Source organism: Zootoca vivipara, chromosome 7 (genome assembly GCF_965207765.1).
Source record: "Zootoca vivipara chromosome 7, rZooViv2.hap1.1, whole genome shotgun sequence".
Lineage (NCBI taxonomy): Eukaryota > Metazoa > Chordata > Lepidosauria > Squamata > Lacertidae > Zootoca > Zootoca vivipara.
This window is the reverse complement of record NC_142590.1, coordinates 23,845,683-23,871,917: the sequence shown is the minus strand read 5'-3', so window position 1 is coordinate 23,871,917 and position 26,235 is coordinate 23,845,683. Positions and strand designations below refer to the sequence as shown.

The window sequence follows — 26,235 nt, the reverse complement described above, 5'->3', positions numbered from 1 at the left end:
ATTCTATACTTAGCTATGTCAGTTTACTGAACCCAGTTGTATGTGGTGAAATTTCTTTTGGAAACCTGGACCCAATTTCTGCAGAGCTCCCAGAAGGCAAACACATTTGGTTGACTCCAAAGGCTCTGTTCCACATGCAGAAGGAGAGCTTTGCTCACTGAAAGATCCCTTTTGTTCTTAGAAGACTTTTTCTGTGAACTGAAATGCCTTCTATCCACTGAACGGACAGATTCTGATTATAGTACTTAAAAGAAAACAGAGGTTGCAAACTAACTTTATTCCATTTTATTTTAAAAACTTGTTGTTTCACATAATGTATAGTCATTATAAAAAAAAACAGTTTAATGCGAATAACTGCTCAATAAAAAGAAATCCTACCAAGAAGATATTTTTTCCAGGGATAACACAGGCATTGTTCACAAATGTATTTACCTAGGAAATGCATATTACACGGATAATCTTTTTTCCAAGAATAAGACTAGGTATAATTTGAAACAAAACAAATAGCTTGGCTCAAAAACAATCCCTTTAATAAAAGGCTTGCAAAGGGCTTTATCTTCTACAATATTTTGAACAGAAACCTCATGTAAACAAAGTTATTTAAATAACTATTAAAAATGCATTGTACATTAAATACTGCAAGCAAACCATATAGTATTCTGGTCATTAATGTATGTAGCAAAACTGACTATTAATGAACTGCTATACTATACATCAAAAGTAGAAAATCCAGACTCGGTATTTGAAGATCTCATCCTCAAAATGAGTGCTTATGCTTCATGTACGTTTGGTTTACTGGTCTTAGAAAATGCCATCAAATATCCCAAGGTAAAGCTTAATTGCATCATCATCAGAAAGCTGTTGCCTAGGAAAAAGAAAGCACCCAAGAAACATTTCGGTTTACTATACCAAACTTTGTAAGATCATATTATTTTATCTGCAGCACAATATATAGTGCTATTAAACCAAACTGTTCTGTTAGAATACAATTATTTGCATAGAAAGCTCAAGAAAGTTACTTGCAATCTTATGACCTTTCTGAAATATCTATCTAGATACAATTATGCAGGCTGCATACCAAGCTCAGGCAGTACCTTCACAAATCATTTTCATTACCTGTGGTCAGCCTCTTCTGTCATTTTCTTCTTACTAATAAGAAAGCCCTCCTTTCCAGTAACTTGGCAAGAACCTGAGGTTGTAGTCAACTGTACAGGTTTTGGTTTTTGTGGGAGATTATATTCTTCTCGAAAGCAAAACTGTAATGCAAAAATCACAAGAAGAAATCTGGATTTCAAAGCAAGTGGCCCTATCATTCCGAAAGTGTAATTTACACACGGAATATCACCTACATTTTATTGTCCTATTGTGGGTATTATTCAGAATGCCAGGTTAAAGAATTTACAAGCACAATTTTTAAGACTATATAAGATTAGGTTTAAAACACAATGTGTTTGTGCTAGCAAACAAGTGATTCCAAGCAACAATCATTAGTCTGTTGGAAGAATGATAAGCTGATCTGGAATATTGCTCTGTACAGATGTGGGTCAAAGCCACGGTGGTCTGAGATGTTTTGCTACTCTAGGAAAAACATTTTAAGCAGACACACACAAAATATGCATATCAACATACAATGAGTACATAATTAGAAAGCAAGATGATCAGATATATGCTTTCACTTACAATTTTTTTATTGCCATATTGAGCAAGTGGTTTCACACTTGATGGTGGAGTTAATGATGGAGAAGTAGATTCTGGCAGGCAGATATCAGGTTTCTCTTTAAATATTGAAAAACTAAAAAAGAAAAAGAACCCAAAGCAAAATTAAATGTTTGGAAATGAAACCAGAAAACGAGAGTTTATATAGTTTTAAAGTGTGGCAAGACAATGGTAAAATGAGTCATGCCATCCTTTTAGGGCACTTTTATTTTGAGCATAGAAAATATGCATATTCTGGGCAGATGTAGAAAACATAGACATTATTTTTATATTTACCCATATTTAGGACATTTCTGCAAAGAGCTTATTTACAAGAGCCCCAGATCACCGAGAAGATACAGCTATCATAGACTACAACAGCATGTGCTGGTCCTCAGCTCAGCCGAAAGAGATAAATGTAAGACCACTGTTGACTGGGTAACCTACATGGTAGGTTCTATGTGTTGCCCTGTAAAAGTACCTCTCATGTCTCTCTAGACACTTGCATGCCGAATCTTTCTCTAAAGCACCGAACTAGCTGTACAGAAATGTTCCACACCCACACACCCTTTTCCATAGCAATTATCCTCTACAACAGGGGTGGCTTACCTGTGGCCACCCCTTCAGGTGCTGCTAGAGGCCCAGCCACCATGACCAATGGTCAGGGATGGTGGGAGCTGTAGCCCAGCATCTGGAAGGCCACAGGTTAACCACCCCTGATATAGAATGGTGTCCGTGCTCTAGGGAATGTTTGATTCTGAAAGGCGCTTTCCTCACATATTCATACAGAGATATGAATTTAAATTCCGGGCTTAGGTAACAAATCTCAATGACCGCCAGTCCCCTTAAGTGACTGTGGGAACTGGCGCTCACTGGGCCTACTTGAGGTGTTTTAAATGCTCTCACTCACATGCCAGGCTGCTGGCGAAGGGCTTGAACAGAAAGCCCTCCCAGATGGGAGCAATCAAGTTTCCTGAGCCAGGCCTTGAAGAAAGATCAGTCCAGAACATCAGGTGTAGTTGGCAAAAGATTGGCCTGAGGGGTATCTTTGGTTAGGCAACTGAACAGAAGGGTGCAAATAGGGACAGAAGCAGAGCATCCAAAGCCAGGACCAGTCCTACCCAGCACATCATTGTTCCACTATGGGCAAGCCTCACACTGTTAAGTGTCCTCCAGTAGAGTCCATTTCAAATGAAGGCGTGCAAGTGAACGAGAAGCCTTGAGCAGCTGGCACACCAATGCAGAACAGGATTCCGATTCCGATTCCTCTCTGAATCGCTGATTTTAATTGCAATCTAAGGATCAAGTGCCCAGAAACATGTCTTTGTCCTCAGGGAGGTCAGCAAATTGTTCCCCTTTGGGCTGTGTTTGGAGTGGACTTGAAGACTGCTGGTGTTCTTTTCATTGAAGATACTTAGGTTCAACAGCATAATATACTGCCATTTAAAAGCATTCCCATCATTGAACTCCACAGATTGCAGAGTCCATTTCCTTCTCTCCAGAATCAGGTGAGTTTAAACAAGGCAGACCTCCCACCTGTTAGGATCTGGGCTTTTCCAAATCTTAAAAGGCTTTACCCTGTTAGGACTTTTTACTAGGAGCAAGAAGGAGAACAAACGTATAGAGCAGTCCTATGTATTTGAAGAAACAGAAGAAACATACTATACAGAGCCATCTACATTACGTAAGAAACTATTGCACAGCATCAATAAAAATGTGTTTCCTCATTATTCAGGATTTTCCATTTTAGTGCCCTTAATCTAAAATTCTTGTAACAGTTTGCAGGCAATGATAAATATATTAGGATTGGCTCCACCACTGCACCTGCATGGCGCCAACCTGCCTCCCTTAGCCAGGTAAGCAATGCCACTTTGCCCTACCAGCTGCTACTAGATTGTGTGTATGCACGATTGGCACCAAGTTACACATACCTTTTTAAAAGTGCACCAGGAGATTTGCTTTGTGCAGTTTGGTTCTGGGTGTTCTGGAAGCATGTATTTATAGATCCCAGATGAGAAGATTCTAAAACATAAAAACATCCCAAAACAACTTTCAAGTGGAAAGCAAACATAACTGAAGCACGATCTTAAGGTTTTACTACTCCAAACAAAAGCAAATTAATCAGATATACAAAGGTGCTTCTCCAGTTATATTTTGCAAACAAAATGGGACCAATTTCCCATGGATTTTTATCTAAATATTCAAGAGATAAAAAGAGGAAGCATTACTAGCAACTGGCAAAGCAACCCCAAAACCCATATACTGGAGTCCGACTGCCACCCCACTGAAATTACACTCATGGATAGCTCAATGAGCGATCTACCACTGATGCTTCTCAGAGGCCAGCATCAAGTCCTGAAATGGGCCTAATTCAAGAGGGGAGCTTGGATCCACTGGGTTCAGAGAAGCCCTTGGGCCAGCCCTCCCCTTGACATCAACCTGGAACTAGCAAAACTAAATTTCCTTCCTATTGGAACAAATAGGTGAGTATCAAAAACTGTGCAGGGAAGAAAAGTAAGTCTGCTCCCCATCATCTCCTACCCTGGCTGGCATAAGCCAACAGAGCTTTGGAAGTGGCAGCAATTTACCACTCCCCCATCCGTTTATTATAGTGTCATACAGACTAAGTACTACAGCTTAAGTTCTGATATTCATCTTGAATATCACGAGCAAATTATGGTACCTTTCAAAATCTATGTTCTGCACTTTTCTTTCTCTCCCCCAACAAAAGTCAGTTGGCACCCCTTTGTATCTTTTGGGTGGGCTTGGATACTTTCCCCCCCCAGATGCCAATGATATGAATTCTATGCATGCAGTGATAACTGTTATTTTATACATAACTGTATGTTACATGCAGCTGCTTTACCTGAAGTCTTAGTTTTCTCCATATCAGTACAAAATGTGCTGGCGTCCACAAGGCTACTGTCGTCGTAATCGCCCCAAATCTCATCTAACTCAAAGTTTACGCTGAAAGGTTCTGAAAACAAAGAGCTGCTTTTATCTGCATCAGTCAAGTTATTATTTATTGAAGATTCTTTGAAATTTTCATGTGAAAGCATTGTCCAACAGCTCTCTTCATTCCAACTTGCAGGTTGCTTGCTTACAATGAAACCTATAATTGAGCATAATAAGAATACAGGTGAGAGAGTAAAATAATTTCTCATTATAAAATATATTTGGATTACACAGGCTTCATAAATTATTGCCTGCTACAGATACTAAAAATTCAAAACCATAAGCATGATCAAGAGACTGCCTTTGAAATCAAGAGAGTTCTAGCATAATCAAATATATCATTTAGTCTCAGAAATTTACAAAAGCAAGAATGAGCTAGGGACCAATTGACAACCAGGATAAAGATATCCCAATATTACCTGAATGTCACCCATCGGGGGGGGGGGGAGCTACAAGGAAATCTCAAGCTGTCAGAAAATGAAAAGCGAAACAAAACAGAGAAGTTTCAGCCAAAGGTAAGACATTTAGGTCACATTGATTGCAACTGAAATAATTTCTCCATTTGAAACGTATTTTAAAACGCTTAACTTTCATTGGATTGAATCCTAGAATGCATTTGCAACTTACCAGCCTCTTTGTAACCATCAGATTCCATTGCAAAACTTTCCTGGAGAACAGGATCATTCCTTTCTTCCAGCAACGGGTACCCTGAATGTTGTACATACCTTTATAAAAGCAGGCAAAATCACAAGAAAGGTGTAAATTAAATCATATTTATATAGAAAATATACATTGTGTTTGTTGATATTAAAATGAACAAGTAAACTGGGTGACATACTATTTTTATGGCAGTACAGTACCTTGGCAATCTTGGAAGGAAAGATTTAGGAGTATAAGCAAATTGTTTAAGATCCACTTTTTGAGATTTATTTGGCATCTGCATCTAAAATACAGGGAGAGATCATTACAATGGACATATATGATAGCATAGGCTTGGTTTATGTATGTACAAATAAACCTAGAAAATGAATACTTCTGACACCTTGTCAGGAATAGGAAAGTCATATATGAACAACATTATTTTTCCCCACTTTATGAGAGGTGTTTTTTATATGGTTGAGAAGGTGTATAAATTTTTTTTAGGGGGAAAAACGAATTAAATGAACAAATTTAGTCAGCAGAAGCTTAGAACTATGCAAGCATGTCAACAACAAGCCCAGGCTGGCTGTAATCTATAGTTTGTTAACCATATTTCATTCCCTATTATCAATTGCCCAAGTCATTTTCCTGCAAGGAAGGGAAGAGCAATTCCTCATTCCTATGTGTAACTCTGCAAAGGAGGGTGAATGAATAGCAGTCCTACAGTGGTACAACTCTTCAGCTTTGAAACCTGAAGAAAGGTGGTGGGAATCATCCTGTAGTTGCTAACATATGGTTGAAAAGTCTTCACTCTGCCCAAGTTTTAATTCTACCGAGTTCCAATAAAAGTATGTTAACACAGATATATGGTGTACCGTCTTTATTTGCAAATCTTGCATACCCAAATCAGGCAGCCAAACAATGTGTGACACTTGCATTCCAATCTTTAAGCTGTTCCATGATGAATATTTATTCCAGTCTTACAGCCTGATCCTAAATCAATTTTGCATGGAAATATATTCCAATGATTACAAATTATCTGAGAAAACTTACTTGAAAATAGATCTTACTGCAATTTACAATAAAAGTTACTTTCAAAGAAGTTTGCTGGGATAGTTCCCATTAACAAGGTTGTCTTCCATCTTTTCTGGGTACCTTCTTAATCAATGCATATAGTTTTTACTCTCTGCCAATTTCATAGCAAATGTTTGACAGCAGTAACCATGTTACTAATAAAAATGTTAACTGGAAATAGAGAGACATTCTGTTAACAAAATGCAAGCAAAAGTATTTCCGCATCTGTGCACCTTTAATCGTTTGGCTGGGGGAATGGCAGATTCTGTGTTTCTGTTCCTCAAATCAGCGAGATATGAAGAAAACTTTGAATCTTTCCTCATCTCATATTTCTGTGAAACTCCAATTTTACCTTGAAAAAAAGATAAGGCTACATGTTTTGTGTCTACTTTCTATTTGCATTCAATTAAAATATTTATGCCATACAACGTTAGGAACACAACATGGTAAGTTACAAACATTTAAAAATATTCTTTGGTAATTCTGTATCTGAACAACCAAGACTGAACCTTTCTCTGTTTCTAAAGAGCAAAGTTGTATTTGTTTCATCTCAGGCGCTTCAGAGGTAGTAGCTTAGACCACAAAGGCTTGCCCTCAAAAAGCAGACATGTTCTGCTGCACATTCTGTATCAGGAATCCATTCCTAAATCATGTTGTGTCCTTGTATAATTTCACAGCCAAGTTTCCTGTAAATGTACATCCCATATTTTTTATCTGGCTAATGATTACCAAAATCTATGTTACCTGTACAGATGGAAACACTGAATGGTGGTGAGGTCAGGGCTGCACAGGTGGACTAAAGAGGCACTGACAGGAGTATCATATTGGTTCCACTGGGGTCTTCAGAGCACACACACACCCAGCATCCTGGTGTGCAGCACTGCTCCACCCACTTCTGTGTAATGCTAAGCCAGGGATCTTTGTTTCTCCCATGTGCAAGTGGGAAACCGGGTGCAAAACAACCCAACTCAGCATGGCTACAACAAACCATTAATTACAGAAATGTGCCACTTGGACCTATACGTTTGTCAAGAAACCTATTTCTTTCCGGTTAAGTAAACCTGCATTATCCAATCTAAGGAATTATCACTGTTCCGATATGGTCGCACATTAATGTCTTTATTCTGTAGTCCAAGACATCCACAGAGGGCTAGTTGGGGGACAGGATGTATAGACAGTCTTGTGGCTAAATGTTGATTGCGGGTGGGGCTCGCTGCTGGGATCCCGCTCTCCTCTATATACGGTACCAACATTGAAGTCACAGCAAATTACAGAAGCCATGGGAAAGGAATGTGTCCCGAAGCGCTTCTTGAAGCTACAAAGGAGCCCTCCTGCTCTTTATCCCAGTAGGCAGTTGACAGCTCTTGATTTTGTGACTGCTCTGCGGTGAATTTAATCCCAGCAGCGAAGGTGAAGTAATTCACCAAGTGATCTTTTGAGTGCTAGGCAGTAGCGGCTGGCTGCGTTTCGGACCTGCCTTCTCAATGCCATGCATTGTGGCAGGGGGGAAGGCAAGGCAGTGGAAGCTCAGCACAGTGTTGCCTCAGTGGCGGGTTGCAGCAGGAGGAGCATCAGATTGGCTCTGCTGCTGCACCTGCACCACGCCAGGTTCCTATTGTCTTGTCCTTCCTGCTCTTAGTAAATTGCAGTGATGCACGGCATTGGGGGTCAGCAGCACCAAAGCATAGCTCATGCTGGGGTAAGAAGAGAAAAAACTCCAGAAGTCCCTAAAAAGATCACTCTAATATATATTTATGTTTTAAAAAACCAAAAGCATATATTTTGTAAAAAAAAAAAAGGTTATTCGTTTTATAAAAGCAGAATAAATTGCATATGCCATATCCCTTGTACCATCATCCCTCATTGTTTTGCAGCGACACTCATTCTAGAAGAACTTGTGAGACAATCTCCACATCCTTTCCTGTGATATTGTCTCCAGCAAACCCATGTTCTATGCTCATAAAAGTGTTCAGATGTGTGCAGAGCCGTGCACATTTCAATGCTCACATCAAAGGCTGGATCCTCCTCCCTTTCGCAGGTAAAGGTCGCCCAAAATGGATGAAACTTACAGCAGTCATGTCCACATATTTCCTTATTTTTGCAGTGATGGTTGCATTTCCTATTCCCATGCTTCGTGCTGAGGTTCCCTTGGCTACGAGGGCCTCCTAAAGTAATATATATGCATTTTAAAATATTGATTGTGTTGATGTTCATCAGGTGACATATAGCAGTGGGGTGGAACTTGGTTGATTTTGAGAGCATACATTATCCATGTGATAATAGACATAATTTGAAAATGTGAACGTGTAGAACAGTTGTTATGTACTTATCATGGTCAACTGTCGGTTGTCCTGTCAGTCAATTTCCTAAGAGGGTAGGCAATTCCAGAGGCAGTTAACCTATATTGTGTGTTTGCTATCACTTAAAGTGAATTGTGAGTCTATCCTTAATATTTGTTCCTATACTATTTTAAAGTTTAATGTCATAGAAGAAAAGCCATAAAAGCCATAGAGCATGAATATTCTATTTATTGCAACTCAGTGGCAATAAATGTCCCACTGCAGTGATTGAGCCTTTCATTGGAAAAGCTGTTCCTAATCCCAACTGCCTGTAAATAAATGCCATTTAAAATTAACAGGATGTACTTTCAAACAAGTACATTCAGAAATGGGGTGCCATCAAGTACGTTACTTTAAAACTATTTCATTTATTTATCAATTTAACCCCACCTCTTAAAACAAAGATGGGGCTCGGCTTATAATAATTAAAAGCAAAAGATTGTAAAATACCATTTAAAACATTTAAGGAGCCACAAACAGAACAAAAACCCAGCAATTAAAGGCACGTATACACAAAGAGAAACCTTCCCCGGATATACCCCCTAATGCCTGCTTAAAGGGTGGTCTTGGCATTTCTTTTTTGATGCTTTTCTTCTTGTCAACTCATCCCAGAGCCTCCGAGCAGCAATCAAAAAGGCACTGCGCCACCCCCACCCCCCACCAAATTGTTTCTAGTTTCCTGCAAACTTGGAGCAGGGCATCAGTCCCTGCGGATAAGGGCTTTGTCCCAACATCCCTGAAGAAGACTTGGGAGCCAGCATGTTGGTGGAGATTATGCTGCACTTTCATTTGTTTGCAATCCACATTTTAAAGTCAATTCACACATTATGCAATATTGCACTGGGATTTGCTAGCAAGTATATATACAACTGTAGCCAACCCTGCCTCTCAGATCTGTTACTTAGTATGGAACTATCACTTACCTTTACTGATCCCTGCTGTTGCTGATCCTTCTGAGGAAGTCTGATTGGATGAACATTCACTTTTTAATGTTCCATGTACGCTCATCTTTTGATTTCCAAACCTCTTTGGTCCAAGATAAAATGCCTTAAATTTTTTCTGGATATCTAGTCCAACTGTTGCAGAAAATATACATGTATGTATGTATGTATGTATGTATGTATGTATGTATGTATGTATGATTTATTGAGTTTTCAAATATGTCTGTAATTCTATAATTCTGCTCCCTTAATAAATTGAAAGATTAAAATGCCAAAAGAAAGCTATGACCCAAGTGCAAAGGAGACCGATGTCAGACCAACAGCTACTCTCCAGAGTTTTTCCTTCACCATCTAAATATAATGGCCATTTACCTCCTTCCCGTGTGAGTGGCGGTTGTGGCCCGACGCGGTGCCTCCCTCAACTCACTCCGTGGCACTGTGCCATTTTTGGCGATTTAGGCCTTGGGTGGAATCCTATAGTTTTTCATCCAATTAGTGTAGGGAGGGAAGTGGTGACTCATCCCACCCCATATCCTGAGGCGGCGATTACAGGGTACCCCGTTAGAGGGGTCTGGAGGGAAGTCTCCGTCCAAAGAGCCAGTTGCATAAGGCTAGCGGTCCATAGGGCTTTCCTTAGCATTTGGGGGGCCAGCTGCATAAACCTGTGTTTTGCAATGGACCCACCTTCCCAAATACACCATGTCATGCCTCAGACCCCCAGCAGGGGGCCGAGAGGGATACACACCCAATGCATATGCCAAAGCTCCCTACATCTGAAATCAATAAAGTTGTGGCCATTTCAGTTGTCATGTCCATTTTCACTTTTGAAAATATGGGATGTTAGATGCTAAAATTGCAACAATTCTGATTTATTATGTGAGCTGAACAGTCTTTTTCAAGCAGAAAATACTGCAGACATCACTGAAACAGCTTGTACAAAGCAGTATTTAAGGCAGTGGAAACAAAATGAATCCAGTATTCTCATGACAGCTTTGGAGTTTTATCATATAGAGGTTAAAATCACCACAACATTGGCTCAGAAGCTGATTTTGAACATGCAAACATGACGTTTGCAATTTACCTTCCCACACCTTAATGTGTTTTATCACTGAGCCATGGTTCCACCCCTTGAATGGAGCTACAGGTCAAATGAATGTGGTCTGCTTCCTACTGGTTACATCAGTCAGTGAGGCAGCAGATAGAAAAGGAGAGCATAGTTATGCAATTTTAAGTCAAGGGAGCTAAGTCTGGATCCAACCTATTAAGTTTGCAATATATTATAGAAATAGAATGCAGTTTTACTTGAACAGAATTGGTTTTAAGACTTACATCACATAAATTAACTTACCATATTCAGAACTGATTAGATTTATGCTAAGCTCTTCAGACTTAACAGCTCTTCTCACTTCAACCTTTTTAGTCCAATTTCCAATTTTCAGCAAAGCGGAATCCCTGCAAAGTATCAATATGCTGATATTAAATATGCACAAATGGGCAATTTTTTAAAGTTTTAAAATGATTTGAGTATACTCACGTAATCTTTTGCTTAAAAACCACCTGATTATCATTATCTCCTATTATTAAGGTCACATAGTGAAAATCTGGGGCAGTTCTCTTTGTCTGTAGCTGTTCAAAGTTCTTTAATATGACCGTCACTAGAATTTCAGCTACGGCTTCACTGTATTTTGTTAGCTTGGAAAAGATACATATTTTAAAAATAATACTACTTTTTCACCTATTTCACAATGTAGAAATGCAGTTTTACTTTGTATATATTGGCTGGATTCAAATATACTGCTAAAGTATGATTGAATGTTATAAAGGTTGGCGTTGGGCTCTGACATGCCCCATTCCCCTCTCCTCCAGGTTGGCCACAAGGAGATGGGAAACGTTTACTTCTGCTTTCAGATAACCAATATTTGTTTTGTCGTGCAAATCCAGTACTGTGGTTAGTCTTAATTAGGGTTAAGGAAACAAGTCAACTGCAAATGGTCGTTTCTGATCCTGGGTTTCTTCCCTAAACCATAGTTCAGACTACACCACACCATGGTTAGTTCAAAACAGCGCCTTCTACACATTGAGCATGAAGGTTTGAGAAGGGCTTCTCTCTATATATGTGACAATATGCTTAGAAGTCTCTACCTGATCAGGAATCCTGATAAGACAAGGTCCCCAGTTGCACAGCGGCTTCTACATGCATTCTGTTGAACCCAGAAGTGGTCCCCTTCAGACCTTCACAATTAGCATGAAAAGTTGAGAGAGGAGCCTTGGCACAAGGACATTGAGTCCTGGGCTTCTTTCTGCATCCCTGCCCCTACACATAACCCTCACATGTTCAGCCAAATCCTCCAAGAGGGCATTATTTGACAGTTTATAGGCTGTGGGAGAAACTGAGAGTCCTACCCAGAAACTTATCTACCCTAAGCTGCCATTGTATTGAGCTAGGTATTGTGCCTAATCCAATATTGATCTACCACCTAATTTTTTGCTTCTTAATTCTCCCTGTCGTTTCCTTTCTATGTGTATACTGCAAACATGAGGAAATCTGCACAAGCAGAAAATGGAACAAATGAGAGATTACAAGAAACAGGGACCACGGTGCAGACAAAATCTTACAGAAAAATCAACATGTCTTAGGTTTACTTTTCCAATTTATAATTATATGATCTTCTCTATAGGCTCCTTATTCCTCCTCCTCTCCAAGTTAGCACATTTCATTCCTACAAAATCACGGTAAACCTAGGAATTCTTAGCTTGAGGACCTTCTTTGTAATTATCCAGGGCACTACACATGTCATGAGAGTTAAATAACTGAACCGATCTTTGTGAAATTTAGGAATACAGTTTTATTTAACTTTCTCTATACAACTGTTTTGGAGGTGAAGGGCAGAACAAAAATGCAATTAGGCCATTCTATTTACCTGCTCTACAGTAAGTTCATATTTTGGAAGGTGTGCTACTGATTCTTTAATTTGATTTCCAAAAGGAGGGTGCCTATTCAAAATCTGGAAATTTTATTTCAGAAAGAGTTCATATTAATTCAGCATGCATTGATTTTGCAAACATCCTAATACAAAATAGCATTGATTTGAGAAAGATTGTCCCCCTGATATTATCATTGCTAACCATTTCCCCATAATCCATCAAAATATAAAAGCACTATTTTGGGATATTTTAATTAAACTGTTCGCTGACAAATGTTAGATTATTGATTGATTGTCTGCCTTTCTCCCAAGTTGGGATAGAAGGCAGCTTACATATACTAAATAACACTATATATAGTATATTTTATAGTATATAAAAAGTAATAAAAACAAACCAGGGAAAAGCAGTTAAAATGCAATAAAACACATTTATAACAGCCATTAAAATACTGATTGCTCAGACAGCAGCCTAGTAATAAGATCTCCTGCAGATAGTTTTCAACAGCCTGTTTAAATAGGAAGGTCTTAGCATGCCGGTGGACCGATAACAGAGAGAGCCAATCTAACCTCTCTAGAGAGGGAATTCTACAATAAGAGAGAAGCCACAGAAAAGGCTGTTTCTTGTGTCACCACTAACTGTGCCTCTGAAGTTGATGCGACCAAGAGAAGGTGCTTACCCGAGGAGCTTAGCACTTGAGCTGGTTTGTAAAGAAAAATATGAACTTTCAGTTAACCCGAGCCCAAGTTATCTGGGGCTTTAATAGGTCATGACCAGCTCTCTGAATTGTGCCTAGAAAGGGACCAGGAGCCAGTAAAGTTGTTCTAACAAAACAGCGACATGCTCTCCATTAGCAGCCCTAGTCAGCAGTCTGGCTGCAGTGTTCCAGACCAGCTGAAGCTTTCAAACATTTTTCAAATGCAGCCTAATGTACAGTACATTACAGTAGTCCAATCAGGATGCAACCCAGGGATTTGTCACCATGGCTAGGAATGAATGCAACTGACACATGAGCTATAATTGTGCAAATATACACTTGGACACCATTGAAACTTGGGCAAAATCCAGGAGTACACTTAAACTACGAGTCTCCAAGAGAAGTGTAACCCCACCCAACACAGGTTGAACCCTTATTTCTTTATCTGCCTTCTGACTGATCAAGAGTGCCTCTATCGTGTCTGATTAAGTCTCAGATTGTTCACCTTCATTCAGTCTGTTACTGACATCGGGTGCTAATTTAGAAGATCCTTGAAATTTAATGGAAAGGATAGAAAGATAAAATGCCCTAACAAACAGCCTGCTTTTTCACTAGCCTCCAATAACTGCAATCTACAGGGCCCTTATATATGCTTACAAAAGAAATCAGCACATACCAGTCTTTTGTTCAAGTGATTCTATTTGGTACCACAAACAATGACAGCACAGTGGAAGCAAGAAAATAAATAAATAAATAAATAAATAAATAAATAAATAAATAATAATAATAATAATTTATTATTTATACCCCGCCCATCTGGTCGGGTTCCCCCAGCCACTCTGGGCGGCTTCCAACAAAACACTAAAATACAGAAATCCATCAAACATTAAAAGCTTCCCTAAACAGGGCTGCCTTGAGATGCCTTCTAAAGGTCTGGTAATTGTTGTTCTCTTTGACCTCTAGTGGTCTCGCTCATTCTGCTCCAAGCTCATTTTCCAACCTACTTCCAATCAACCACTGACCCTCTGTGATGTCATTATTGCTTCCCCCTTCTGCCAATTAAACATACTTTAAACAAAACTGCAAAATAGGCAGATTATAAAATAAATACCAATTCAAGTTCTCTTGCATTTATATCTTCTATTTTTTCAAAGGATACCAGACCAGCTGCCATCATTGCACTTGACAGTGTCACACCTGTTGAAAATTGCACAGTCTTAATTGGTGTGGTTTTTTTGTTTTGTTTTACTAACAGCATTTTCTTACAAATACTGCATTATCTTCACCAAAGGCAAGCAAATATAAAATGGCATTTAAAATACATTTGAAGAGGGTTACACCAAATAGATCTCAAAACATTGATGCAATTCACCTTCAAGTTTCATTTTCTGAGTGGACTTATGCAAGAAGTAAAAATTAAACACGAAAACCTTAAAGCAATGGCCATCAATTATAGGTGGATTGTGAGAACTCAGAGATGGATTGCTGAATTTCTGTTATAATTTGCCATGTTGCTGGCATGCACCAGTCATAGTTCAAAGTTCTGGCTATAGGAGGTAAAGATCAAACTACTGCCTATTTAGAACAAGGGCTGACTTGACTGATTTGCACTGAAATTCTGCGCATATTTACCATAAGTCCAACTACGCTCAATGGAGCTCACACCCAAGGATTGGATGCCTAATCTAGTTACATACGCCTTTTCCACTTTCTGAGTGTATAATTCTTGCCAATATCAAATTGCGCTCAGGCCAAAAGCAAACACTGGGATCCAAAGAGATGCTATGAGCACACTCAACTGCATATGTTTATACACTGAAGCATCTCTGGTTTTCTTTTCTAATTGCTGCTTCTTGTGTACAATAGAGACTGCTGCAGCATCGCCCCATGTCCGGGAGTCAGCTTTTTGAAAAAGTCAAGGGGTCTAATTTCTTAGGCATGTCAGAAGCCTCAGTAATGCACCATTATTTAAAGCAGTATCATAACACTTTAAACAGTTGTGGCTTCTCCCAGCTATGGAATCCTGGGAACTGTAGTTTGTTAAAGGTTCTAAGAAGTTGTTAGCAGACTTCTATTCCCTTCACAGAGCTATAGTTCTTAGAGTGGTTTAACAGTGAATCTCTGTTCCCATGGAACTCAGGCAACTGTAGATGACCCTTCAAACTCTATACAATTCTATTATTCTTATGAGGAATCCATGGCTGTTTAAAGTGAGAATGATACTGCTTTAGGTATACAGTGTGGATGGGACCTAAGATGCAGAAATTCCCCATATGACCCTTTGAATTCCGCAGCAAATATTGGGCATGAGGTGTTATACTTCATAATTGAGTTCACTATACATTGTACTTTCTTGTTGACTGTAGTACCCACCAATTTTTTCAAGTTGTTTAGATACATACAGCGAGTTTTCCCAAAGTCTACACCTAAAGCACTTGGCTAAAATCAGAGAGCTTAATAATGCAATAAAGTTGTTTTGACGGGAGGCCAGAAATTCAGACAACCCTGCACAAGAAAACAAACATACAGGTGAGGCGAGGGGAATCTTACAAGGCAGACTGTTTTTAAATAATCCAAAAGCAAAAATGATATTTTATCATACATTTTGTAAGCCTTATGCCATTTCTGAAAATCTTCCCTATATCTTGTGTCAATGTGAAATCTTGTATGGGAATGCATCCTAGCTGTGCCTGAATAAGACTGCAAAAGAAATAGTGAATCATTCAAATTATAAAAAACAGATTTTAAACATTTCAGTCATGTCAGCTACTGAAGGGGGGAATAAAATCAAGGTCAGGAAAAAATCTAGATAATATAGAAAGCTTAGAAGTGATTCTACAGGATATGCATAACTTGCAGATTTAACATATAGAACAAGAGAGCAAGGAGAATATACGTTTAAAGAAGACTGGAAAACATTGATTGAATATATGGAAAATAACTGTATACAGCTGAAAACACTGGCAGCATTAAGGTAAATTCAAAGGAGTACGGTAAATAATTTTTGATGGATGTAAAAGTGGAAAACTGATTGCAATGGTTAAATATGCAGGTATGTACAATATGTAAAATGAACCATGGAAAGTGAAAAAGTCATTAGATATTTTAAAGTATGCAAAATGTTTATTTGAAATTGTAAAATTGAAAATTCAATGAAAATTATTATATATATAAAAAGAAGTGATTCTACAGGAATTAATTGACCTAGAATTTTATCATTGTCTTAAGTAGCAGCGAGTTGCTGCTCTATTTCTATTTTAAAATAGGAGAGCCTAAATGCTTACCAATTCACTTTCATTTCTCTTGTTTTTATCTTTCCTTCCATTGGATATCTGTATATGAAACACAACATATCAATTTTCATTCCATAAGACTGGGACCTTACACCCATCTTAATGGTCCAATGACAAACAATGGCTTCAAATGTGACACACTGTCTAGCCTGTAGGAACTACCAGCAATGTACAGTATGTCTAGAATTATCACATGCAATGATATGTAAATGCCTGTTTTAGTTAGTGACCTACAGAAGGCCTGAAGAGTTAAGAGATCCACAAAGCCAAATGCAGCTCACCAGCCATAAATGGTTCTATAATGCTCCTGGTTTTGCTGCTTGCCTGGGCCAAACAATGGGATGATCAAGCACCTGAGGGCCACTTTGCTGGGACTGCATTTGACTTATTGTGCCACTAATTGTAGAAGCCAGTTTTAAGTACACGTAAATGAAGTTCTGCTGAAATCAGAGTAACTTAAGCCACAGTTCATACCCTAGACCTAAGAAGAACCTACACATGGGCAGAAAAGTCAATTAGATGTAGCAACTGTTGGTTCGGACAAGTGCTAACTAAAAGCAGTCACACAACCTGAGTCCAGTTCTTTCAGTGTGTCTCCCACCCACCCACCCACACAGCAGTTGACACTCCAGCATGCATTAGGGTTCTTCTTGCACCATGAGGGGGAAACAAAGACTAGAGAAATTTCCTTGTTTTGCTATTTCTTTGGTGCTCCAAAATGAATTCCCGAACTGCTGAAAAATGAGTGGGGGTAGCAGCAAAGGAAGGGTGTTGGCATGGTGCTCTCAAGCGGATTGTAATACCTGTCAGAACACCCAGCCAAATGTTGACCACATGGAGTTTCTTCTTGCATCTCCCGTGGGAACTAGAATTAGTAATATTTTAAATTGTGGTTTTCAAACCTATGTAACTGTGTGCAGGACAGCAACAGTGGTCTAAAATAAAAATTAAATTTTATTTTTTGAATATATCACCTTGTACCTTATGCTTATTCTGTTCTTGTCCTTATTCAAAGTATTCAGTATTTTTTTCTCATTTGTTCTTAACTTGATGTCTGAAAATTCATTGCAGCTGGAGATCAATGTGACCTGCAATAGTTTCTTTCATTTATTCAAAATTCTCCCATCTTGGCCTTTTCTAAATATTTTAATTATATTTTAAGCACAACAGTATTACTTTTGATACTTTATAAGGCCTTTCAGGATTGCTAGCACAATCAAACCAGAAAAGTATGATTGGGGTTGCCCTGAAAATGAAGACTGCAAACCAGGATTAAACTTTGGTCTTCAATGTTCAATTGCACAGCTAAATGCAAACCAAAGTGTGTAAACCACATATTGTTCATGTAGTATGAAACCTGGGGTGGATCTACACACAGGGGGAAAACCCACTATAAATAAGTCAGAAATTAGATCGTTATAGCAAATGGGGGGGGGGGAACCCTGGAAAATCACATAGAAACATTTCCTGCTCTCTGGCGCCAGCTGGTGTTGCATGTTTATAACTCCTTCAAATCACTGTTTCTTTGTTAATGTAGCTGAGTCCCTGGTTAGGAAATCACCCCTTTACAATATATTTCTAGCATATACAGTACAGACTACAACGAGTGATCAGTGGCTAGGCCAGAACTACATCAGTGTAAACAAGCAAAGAAAAATAAATGAGTCAGAATGAGAAAGATGGGGGGGATTGTACCCACTGCAAAACTAACATACAATGATTATTTTAAGAAGTTTACTGTAATTGGGAAGTGTTGCAATATCTGATTTAGGCAAATGGCAGGAGGAACTTTTTATAAAATATTATACTGTGGTAATATTAATGGACTAATTAATTAATTAATAAGATTTGTTAACCACCTTTCACCATAAGGTCCTAAGCTGAGTTATAGCTATCTAATCTACCATTATAAAAACAGATAAAACTTGCAATTCTAAAACAAGTAACGCTATTCCTAAAGGAACAGAACAGGGTTGGATTCAGGCTTACTCATGAGATTTAAGTATTCATGACTATGTAAAGTATAAATTTAAAATGGGATTATATGGAACAGCTGGGATCCAAAAGTGCCCTTCTGCTAGTAGAAAGTCTCATCTGATTTCAGAATGGTTGCTTATCGTTGCTATCGTGCTTATCGTGAGCGGTGGTTGCGGCCCGACGCAGCACCTCCCTTGCTGCTTGGATGCAACGTGCTACTTTGAGTGCAGTACATCCCCCTTGGCCACCATGGAGGCTCACAGGTTCCCGCCAAATCCACTGATTCAAAAGAGCCAATCCGTGGCGGCCTTAGGGGGGCATGGCTCAACAAACGGACCTGTGGGAGGCAGGCTTCACTCAGGTCCGCTCGGCAACTATAAGTCCCAGCCAACCCTCCCCTCCTCATCCAATTTGCCGGGTACAATGTGATGCTACACTACAAAAAGCCTTCCACCAGCTTGCGCAAGAGCTAACGAAACAGTAACAAACCCTTTCCTCCTTCTGCTCATGATATTCATATTTCATTTGTGTAACAAAATTACCAGTTCATGTAAAGTCTCGTTTCCATGAATCGTAAAACACTTCTTCATGGTGTCAAATGCAATATAATACCAAGCCATTAGTCGTCCAGTTTCTGTAGGAAAAGAAATATAAAGCACTTAGCACTCTGGTGAGTCAGGTGTAGTGTTCCATCCATTTTTCTCCCTGCATATCATAACCCTGAGCAGACTTACCAGTTTTTAATTACTCACCTTTAGAGAGCGGAGACAACACATCATTAAGCAGATTTAACAACAGTACTGTGGCTTGCTCCGATACCAAATTTCAAGTATTAATATTAAAGGGAGAAATTGTTCCCATTTACAACTATGAAATCACTGAACTGACATAAGAGCTTTCCATGCTCTCAAATTAGCATGAAGTGGCAGAGGGACACTTCTCCCAACAATGTACTTCAGCAGTATCAACAGTTCTGTCTGGTCTGGCTTAATGACCATTTCTTATCTTGGGAACCAATATGGGCATTATGCAGCTTTCACATTCTTTGCTGCCTAATGACTGATTCTGTGGCTGAACTCCACAGTCCTCAGAAGAACTTTGAGCACTAGTGGGACAATTTAATCCTGAATGCGTTTTAAACCACAGCCATTGGGCATGTATTTACTGGCACCAGTTCTTACTATCTTAACGCACCTGATTTGAAGCCATTTTCTATTTTCTCTAGTACATGCTTGCAACATAGATGTGCCAGCAAAAGGCTGCTCTTGACTTATCGTGGAAATCGTAAGGGGCCACAGGAAAGGAACTCCTAAAATATCTAGGGCCCTAGCCATAACAGAGGCAGTGCCCTATCCAGAAAACATTCTACACTAAAAACACTAAAAAAATTAAGCTTCTCACTTTTGTAAGATTTAAGTATTACCTGTTGGCTTGAAATAGAGTTTATCATCCATCTTGATCAAATCAAATGCAGATAAATCAGTCAAGTTCTTCAAACATAATTCTGCTCATGTAGGAGAAATAATTGTTAGTACACGTAGGGGGAAAAGTTTTGTACATGCCTAAGGCCACGTTCCAGCTAAAATTAAGCACTTTTAGGTCTCATGGAATTTGATATGAAATTTAAACACGCTTAACTCTTCTATTGATATCAATACAAGTTTAAAATTGGCAAGTAGTACTTGCTGGATTGTGCTCTCAGCAACTAACATATTTTAATCAAACCCTTGGTGAGTTAGGGACTTCCCCTGCATGTGAAGACAGGCTCCTGCAGATTGAGCAGACAATAATAATAGTGGGTCCAACAGCCAAGAAGGTGATTACTGCACATGTTGCAGAAAGAAGTGAGGGGCAGATGGGGCTCGTCTACCTGGGAAGGTAGCCCATCTAGGAGAAGGAAAAGTCTGGTCCTAAACCTCCGCTGCCTTGAGGCATATCTTTGGGAGAAGAAAAGGCCAAGGAGTAAACCCTACATAAATCCATAGTAGACTCCCTAAGATGATTGGATGGCATCTTGTATGCCTCCTTCTGCCATCTCCTGTAGACAAGCTGGTGCCAGATGTATTCCTTTGGACCACATCAGTGAGGCCAAGAGGGGGGTCTTGTCTTCTGGGCAGTCCAGGACCTCCATACACACTGCCCAGGCTTGCGTCCCTGAGAGGTGGGAGGCAGCAATTACAAGTTACTGGTTTCTGCAGCCACAGCAGGTACTGTCATTCTCCAGTGGTTTAACTTCACCTCCAGATGTGCATTCCATTGTTTCTCAAGACAGATGGATGCCAACAATAACAAATCAAAGAAGGCCCAGCTTAAACTTTTTTTTAAAATGGTAAAGACCTTACATGGTAATCTGCTGCCTAGCTCAGCCATTTTTAAAATGGCTGTACTTTCATTTTACATCTTACTTTGCTGTGAGGAAAGCTGCAGATCTGAAATGGAATCTAGATGGATATGTCAGTCAGGTGGAAAGATTATTTAACAACTTACATGAGTACCGTGTTTCTCATATTTTAAGTCATCCCTACAAAATAAGACATGGCAGGATTTTCCTGAGTTGAAGAAATATAAGACATACCCCAAAAATAAGCCAAGCGCCCCAGCCAGCCAGCGGGACCAAGCACGACGGCCGCGGCAGGAGGAGGAGGCGGCCTGCCGGGTCGGTGCTCAGCAGCGCTGCGCGGAGCGCCCCAAGCCTCCTGCCCTGTTGCTGCTGCTGGCTCCAGGAGGCTTGGGGAGCTCTGCGTGGCGTTGCTGGGCGCCGACCCGGCAGGCTGCCTCCAGGAGCCAGCAGCAGCGAGTCCGAGGATCTCGCTGGCTTCCTCCGTCCCCTTGATTTCTGGGTTGAAGAGTTGGTTTGGAGAGGCAGACGGCAGAAAGAGTGAGTGAGTGAATGTGTGTGTGTGTGTGTGTGTGTGTGTGAGAGAGAGAGAGAGAGAGAGAGAGAGAGAGAGAGAGAGAGAGAAGAAAACAAGCCCTCCCTTTCTGGTCAGGGGATGGGAGAAAGGTCCCAGATTCTCAAGGTTCCCCCTCCTCCCTCTCCGATTTTAATGGGTGTTTGGCTGCGGCGGCGGCATCCCCAGTCTGCCTATGTGAACAAGAGGGGAAGAGCGAGGGCTGTGGAATGCCATCCTGCAATGCTGAAAGTTTTAAAGTCATTGTGTGCAAGGCAGTCCTATACATCCTCTACTCCAAAGTAAGCACCACTGAGTTCAATGGAACTTACTCCCAGGAAAGAGGAGTTGTGATTTCCGCTCCCTGCTCTGTTGCCTCACTCGCTTTCTCACCTCCGCGAACCTCCCCCGCCCCGTCCTTCTTTCTTCCTCCCCCTCCCCTTTTCAGCGATCCTCTTTTCCTCCCTGCCCCCCCACCTGCACTCCGATGTCTGATTAAACGAGAAGGAAGTTTGGGAGTGAAGGCTGCGAAGCTCTCCCTTTAAGAGGCAGCCTGCAATGCCGAATTGTTGAAATTGCCTTTGCAGGCTGCCTCTTAAAGGGAGAGCTTCACTCCCACACTTCCTTCTCATTTAATCAGACACCGGAGCCCGGGTAAGCGAGGCAACGGAGCAGGGAGGAGACGTTTGTTCAAGCAGAGTGGGGAGGAAACCCACCCGATCACTTCTTGGAGTGGTTTAAAGCCACAGCGTCCCCTGGTAAAAGGCTGAGATTTCTTCACCAGCCCTGTTTACCTGCTACAGCCTTTCACCTTCTTCCCCCAGTCTTCCCCCAGTGTATTTTAAGACATCCCTTGAAAATAAGCCACATGCTTATTTTTCTTGAGTAAAATAAATATAAGACGTGTCTTAAAATAGGAGAAACACGGTATTACCTGAACTTTGAACAAAGCTGCTACTGATAAATGGTATAAAGAAGAAAGGATGTACAGGCTTAATAGATCACATAGGAACTTATGTAAAATGCACGGTCTTTTCAAGCATGGTGGAAAGTGTCTAACCTTGCAATTTTGCTTCAATTCCTTTTCTGTCCAATCCAGCTGGAAAACCTTAATCAATGGAAACATTTACATTTAATTATGGCTTTAATTTGTAAGAACTCTCAGATGTTATATGCAATAGCAATCTAAAATCAATATATTTATATAATTAACATATATGGGGAGCTACCAGCCACGAGAAATAAAGGTTAACTATTGAGATTTAAGATGCCTCCAAGGCCATAGCCTGGTCGACTGTTCTTCAATTCTAACGCGGTGTCAGGTGGGCCATGATGTGCCTAGTGGGTTATTCATGTTTCTAAAGTGCATTTGTTGTATACGTTCTTCTGTCTTCTTCTGTCTCCTTTAGTAGTAGGCTGATTCTTGCTTGGCCAAAAGTGGGGTGCTACTCAACCAGGACTTCTATAAGCTCCATTCAAAGATATTGGTGCTTATACAGATTCAGTATTCAAGCCCCAAATCTGGTATAATGCTTTCTTGAATTTGTTGCTGTTATTGTTTACTGTATTTCATTTATGAATCACTTCCTATGAAGCATCTCTAAGTGATTTACAATGCAATAAACACATATAAAAAGAATCACATATATAAAAACAGCTAGAACAAACTGTATACATAAACCAAAAATTTTGTTTACATAAAATATTACACAGATATATAATCAAGCTCAAATCCAACATATAGACTAACTGGGATAACAATATTCAATTAGCACCCGGAATTGGAGTTAAGTGGGCTGAATGGGGTTGCATATACATTATATTGTACATTTAAAACACATCCCTCTCTCCCACAAAAGAATTCTGGGAGGTGTAGTTTGTAAGGGTGCTGGGAATAGTATCTCCTGGAGGGGTAAACTACAGTTCCCAGGATTCTTTGGGGGGTGTTGTTCTCCTGTCACAGCTCTGAAATGGTCCTTTTTGTGTGGATGAACTATACCATACACTGAGTATTTATGAGCGCACAGCATAAGAAGCTGGAATAAGAATGAAAGCAAAGGCTTAGAAAAACCCTTATTTTTTGTTTTTCCAGCTGAAAATATCTGCCAATGCAGAATGTATTATTGCCTCCCAATGATATTTCTTCAGTATCTTACTACATAAATAAATCAGAAGAAAACAATTGCATAAATCTTCATCCTGCAATTCTGTTGGCTATAACGAATATGCACCTTTGTTTTAAGGAGTAGCTTATTATTGTGATTATTTTCCCATTTACTAATAAAATGGCTTCACGTGTATCTTGAAAGAATCAAAGTCAGTGTGAAAACAGATGTAGAGAAAGGTGCTAAATGTCCTAACTGCTATCATTTAAGGGCATTTCAACAAAGCAACTATTCCGTTTACCACTTCTTTCCTTTCTTTCACAGCTCTGAAAAGCAGATGTTCCATGTACAGAGAGATCCTACTGTGCTGAACACCCTAGAATGCCTTATGCTGTGGTGTTGACAGCAAGTAGGATCAGTGCAGAAGCAGAAACTCTGCCTTCAGGGGGGAAATAGATCTCTTTTCACTTGATGGGAAATGTTTTTCTGAATTTTAATGTTCTTTTTTGATCCTCTATAAAAACAAGTCTATTTAACAGAAAGCTAGAAATGCCACACACTACTTCACAAAAGTGATTTGTCACACAGTGGTTAATAAATGTGAATTGTATTTCTTTTAAAAGCAGACTTGCAACTTCATACTGACAAGTGGAGGTGAAATGCCAGCACCACCTTTTTGTGTGCTCATTATGTTTCTATCAGCTACTGGGCCATGTTCAAAGTCTTTTTACAAAGCCCTGAACAACTTGAGACTAGGTTGCCTGAGACCAGTTGCCCCTGTATTGATTATAAGATCACTTTGATCATTTGGGGAAATTTTACTCCTGGAACCACAGCCTACCGAATATTGCAGGGCATTTTCCACCATTGACTCTACACTGTGGAATGTGTTTCCCTCTGCTACACTGAAACGTTATTCATCCATTGCTTCAGAAATATTGTAAATACATATTTTTGCTCAGGATTTCCCTGACATCTAATACCAGCAGCAAAAAAGAGGTAGTATAACTCAGCGTTTCTCAACCACTGTTCCGCGACACACTAGTGTGCCGCAAGACGCTGGCTGGTGTGCCGCGACGTGCGGCGACAAGAAGGGCGATTTACATTGTCACGTGCCTGGCGGCCGCCAATACTCAACACTGACCCGCGGGAAAGCAATATATCTCCTCCTCTTTCCCAAAGCTCAGTGCAAACGAGCCTGGCGGCCGCCAATACAGAGCACTAACCCGCCGGAAAGCAATATATCTCCTCCTCTTTCCCAAAGCTCAGTGCAAACGAGCCTGGCGGCCGCCAATACACACCACTAACCCGCCGGAAAGCAATATTTGGCAAGTGTTTCTTACAGTCATAATTATAATATAGGGCGGCACAGAGTTAAATTTTTTAACTTTTTTAATGGTGGTGTGCCTTGTGATTTTTTTCACGGAACAAGTGTGCCGTGGCCCAAAAAAGGTTGAGAAACACTGGTATAACTTATGTTCCAAAATGGTAAATGTTTCTAGATCATTTGTACAGAAACACAAATATGGCTTGCTTAAGTCACACAATATCCAGCTTAGACCTCCTTGCTGAAGATTCATTGCCCGTGTCTTCAGTCATGGGATTGTTGTCTATCACATGACTGTATGTTTTGATTCCACAGAGTGGGAAGTGACTAAGACAGGATGTTTGTGTTACTGTGTTCCATGAAGTGGGACTATTGTCCTTTGTTCTTTCTCTTTGTTGCCTAATGCTAGAGAGAGAGGGAGCCATGTTGCAGTGCCCCGTGTGTGTTTATATGTAAATAAAAGTAGATTAGCCAAAATGCTGAGTTGCTGAGTTCTGTTACGCAACTGCGCAAACTGCAGATCCGCAAGTGTGCTGATGTTTCTTGGCATCAGTCGCTGTGATGTTCGGGCTGAAGAAAGCTTTTGAAGCTCCCGAACGATCGACCTTGAGGTTGGGAACATGCCAGTTAGGCATGTGTCTCTGCCAGGGTCCTACTCGTGTGTAAGATCCTAACACTCCTTACTGGTAGAGTTCACATGGTAGAATGGAGAACAAAGAGTTTAGTGATCCTTCCTTCCAAGGTGAAGGGGAGTGACATAGCTAAGCTTACTCTATGGTCTTAACCCCTTCATGCATTAATTAGTGTTAAGCATGTTGGTTGTATGAAGCTGATTTATCCCACAGTATCTTTGTGCTCTACTCCACTACCTCAGCCTTGTTGCTAGATCTCCCTGGTGTTCATCCACTATGCCTGTATCTGTCCTTTTTGGCTTTCTCAGACAGATTTTGATCTACTGGCTTCTGCAGTTTCTTCCAAACAGAAGCTAATACTGTACTCATGGATGTGGCATCCAGTAGCTACAGGTTATGTAGATCAGTGCTCCCCAACCTTTTTATCGCCGCGGACCAATCAACGTTTGATAATTTTACTGTGGCCCGCTGAGGGGGGCCGTTAATTGTTTTGTGGCCCACCGAGGGGGGGGGGGCGTTGATTATTTATATTGTTTTGATTTAATAATTTTAATTTAATTGTATTTAATGTTCCTTGGGCAGCCCGGTACCAGTTGATCCACGGACCGGTACTGGTCTGTGGCCCGGGGGTTGAGGACCACTGATGTAGATGACCTCTTGCAGCTAACCATCTTTGCTTCCATGGCACAATAGCCTACCAGGAGAATCTCTCTTTTCTAGGGAGGGGAGGGGAGGGGAGGGGAAGGGA

The 26,235-nt window shown here is 40.2% G+C and overlaps 1 protein-coding gene across 1 annotated transcript in view; it reads right to left on the bottom strand.

The window, feature by feature from the left end:
* Positions 1-270: 270 nt before the first annotated feature.
* Positions 271-26,235, bottom strand: part of HFM1 (helicase for meiosis 1) — a 48,007-nt gene continuing 22,042 nt past the window's right edge. The window contains exons 18-38 of the mRNA XM_088673810.1: positions 22,484-22,531; positions 19,956-20,036; positions 19,075-19,166; positions 17,537-17,643; positions 16,547-16,594; positions 15,865-15,962; positions 15,636-15,767; positions 14,374-14,459; positions 12,565-12,648; positions 11,178-11,335; positions 10,992-11,095; positions 9,626-9,778; positions 8,433-8,528; positions 6,597-6,715; positions 5,511-5,593; positions 5,278-5,375; positions 4,562-4,807; positions 3,627-3,717; positions 1,681-1,792; positions 1,117-1,256; positions 271-865 (exon numbers count right to left, since the gene is read on the bottom strand). Coding sequence (XP_088529936.1) covers positions 802-865; positions 1,117-1,256; positions 1,681-1,792; positions 3,627-3,717; positions 4,562-4,807; positions 5,278-5,375; positions 5,511-5,593; positions 6,597-6,715; positions 8,433-8,528; positions 9,626-9,778; positions 10,992-11,095; positions 11,178-11,335; positions 12,565-12,648; positions 14,374-14,459; positions 15,636-15,767; positions 15,865-15,962; positions 16,547-16,594; positions 17,537-17,643; positions 19,075-19,166; positions 19,956-20,036; positions 22,484-22,531 — 2,240 coding nt within the window. The 3' untranslated portion in view covers positions 271-801. The remainder of the gene's footprint in view (positions 866-1,116; positions 1,257-1,680; positions 1,793-3,626; positions 3,718-4,561; positions 4,808-5,277; positions 5,376-5,510; positions 5,594-6,596; positions 6,716-8,432; positions 8,529-9,625; positions 9,779-10,991; positions 11,096-11,177; positions 11,336-12,564; positions 12,649-14,373; positions 14,460-15,635; positions 15,768-15,864; positions 15,963-16,546; positions 16,595-17,536; positions 17,644-19,074; positions 19,167-19,955; positions 20,037-22,483; positions 22,532-26,235) is intronic.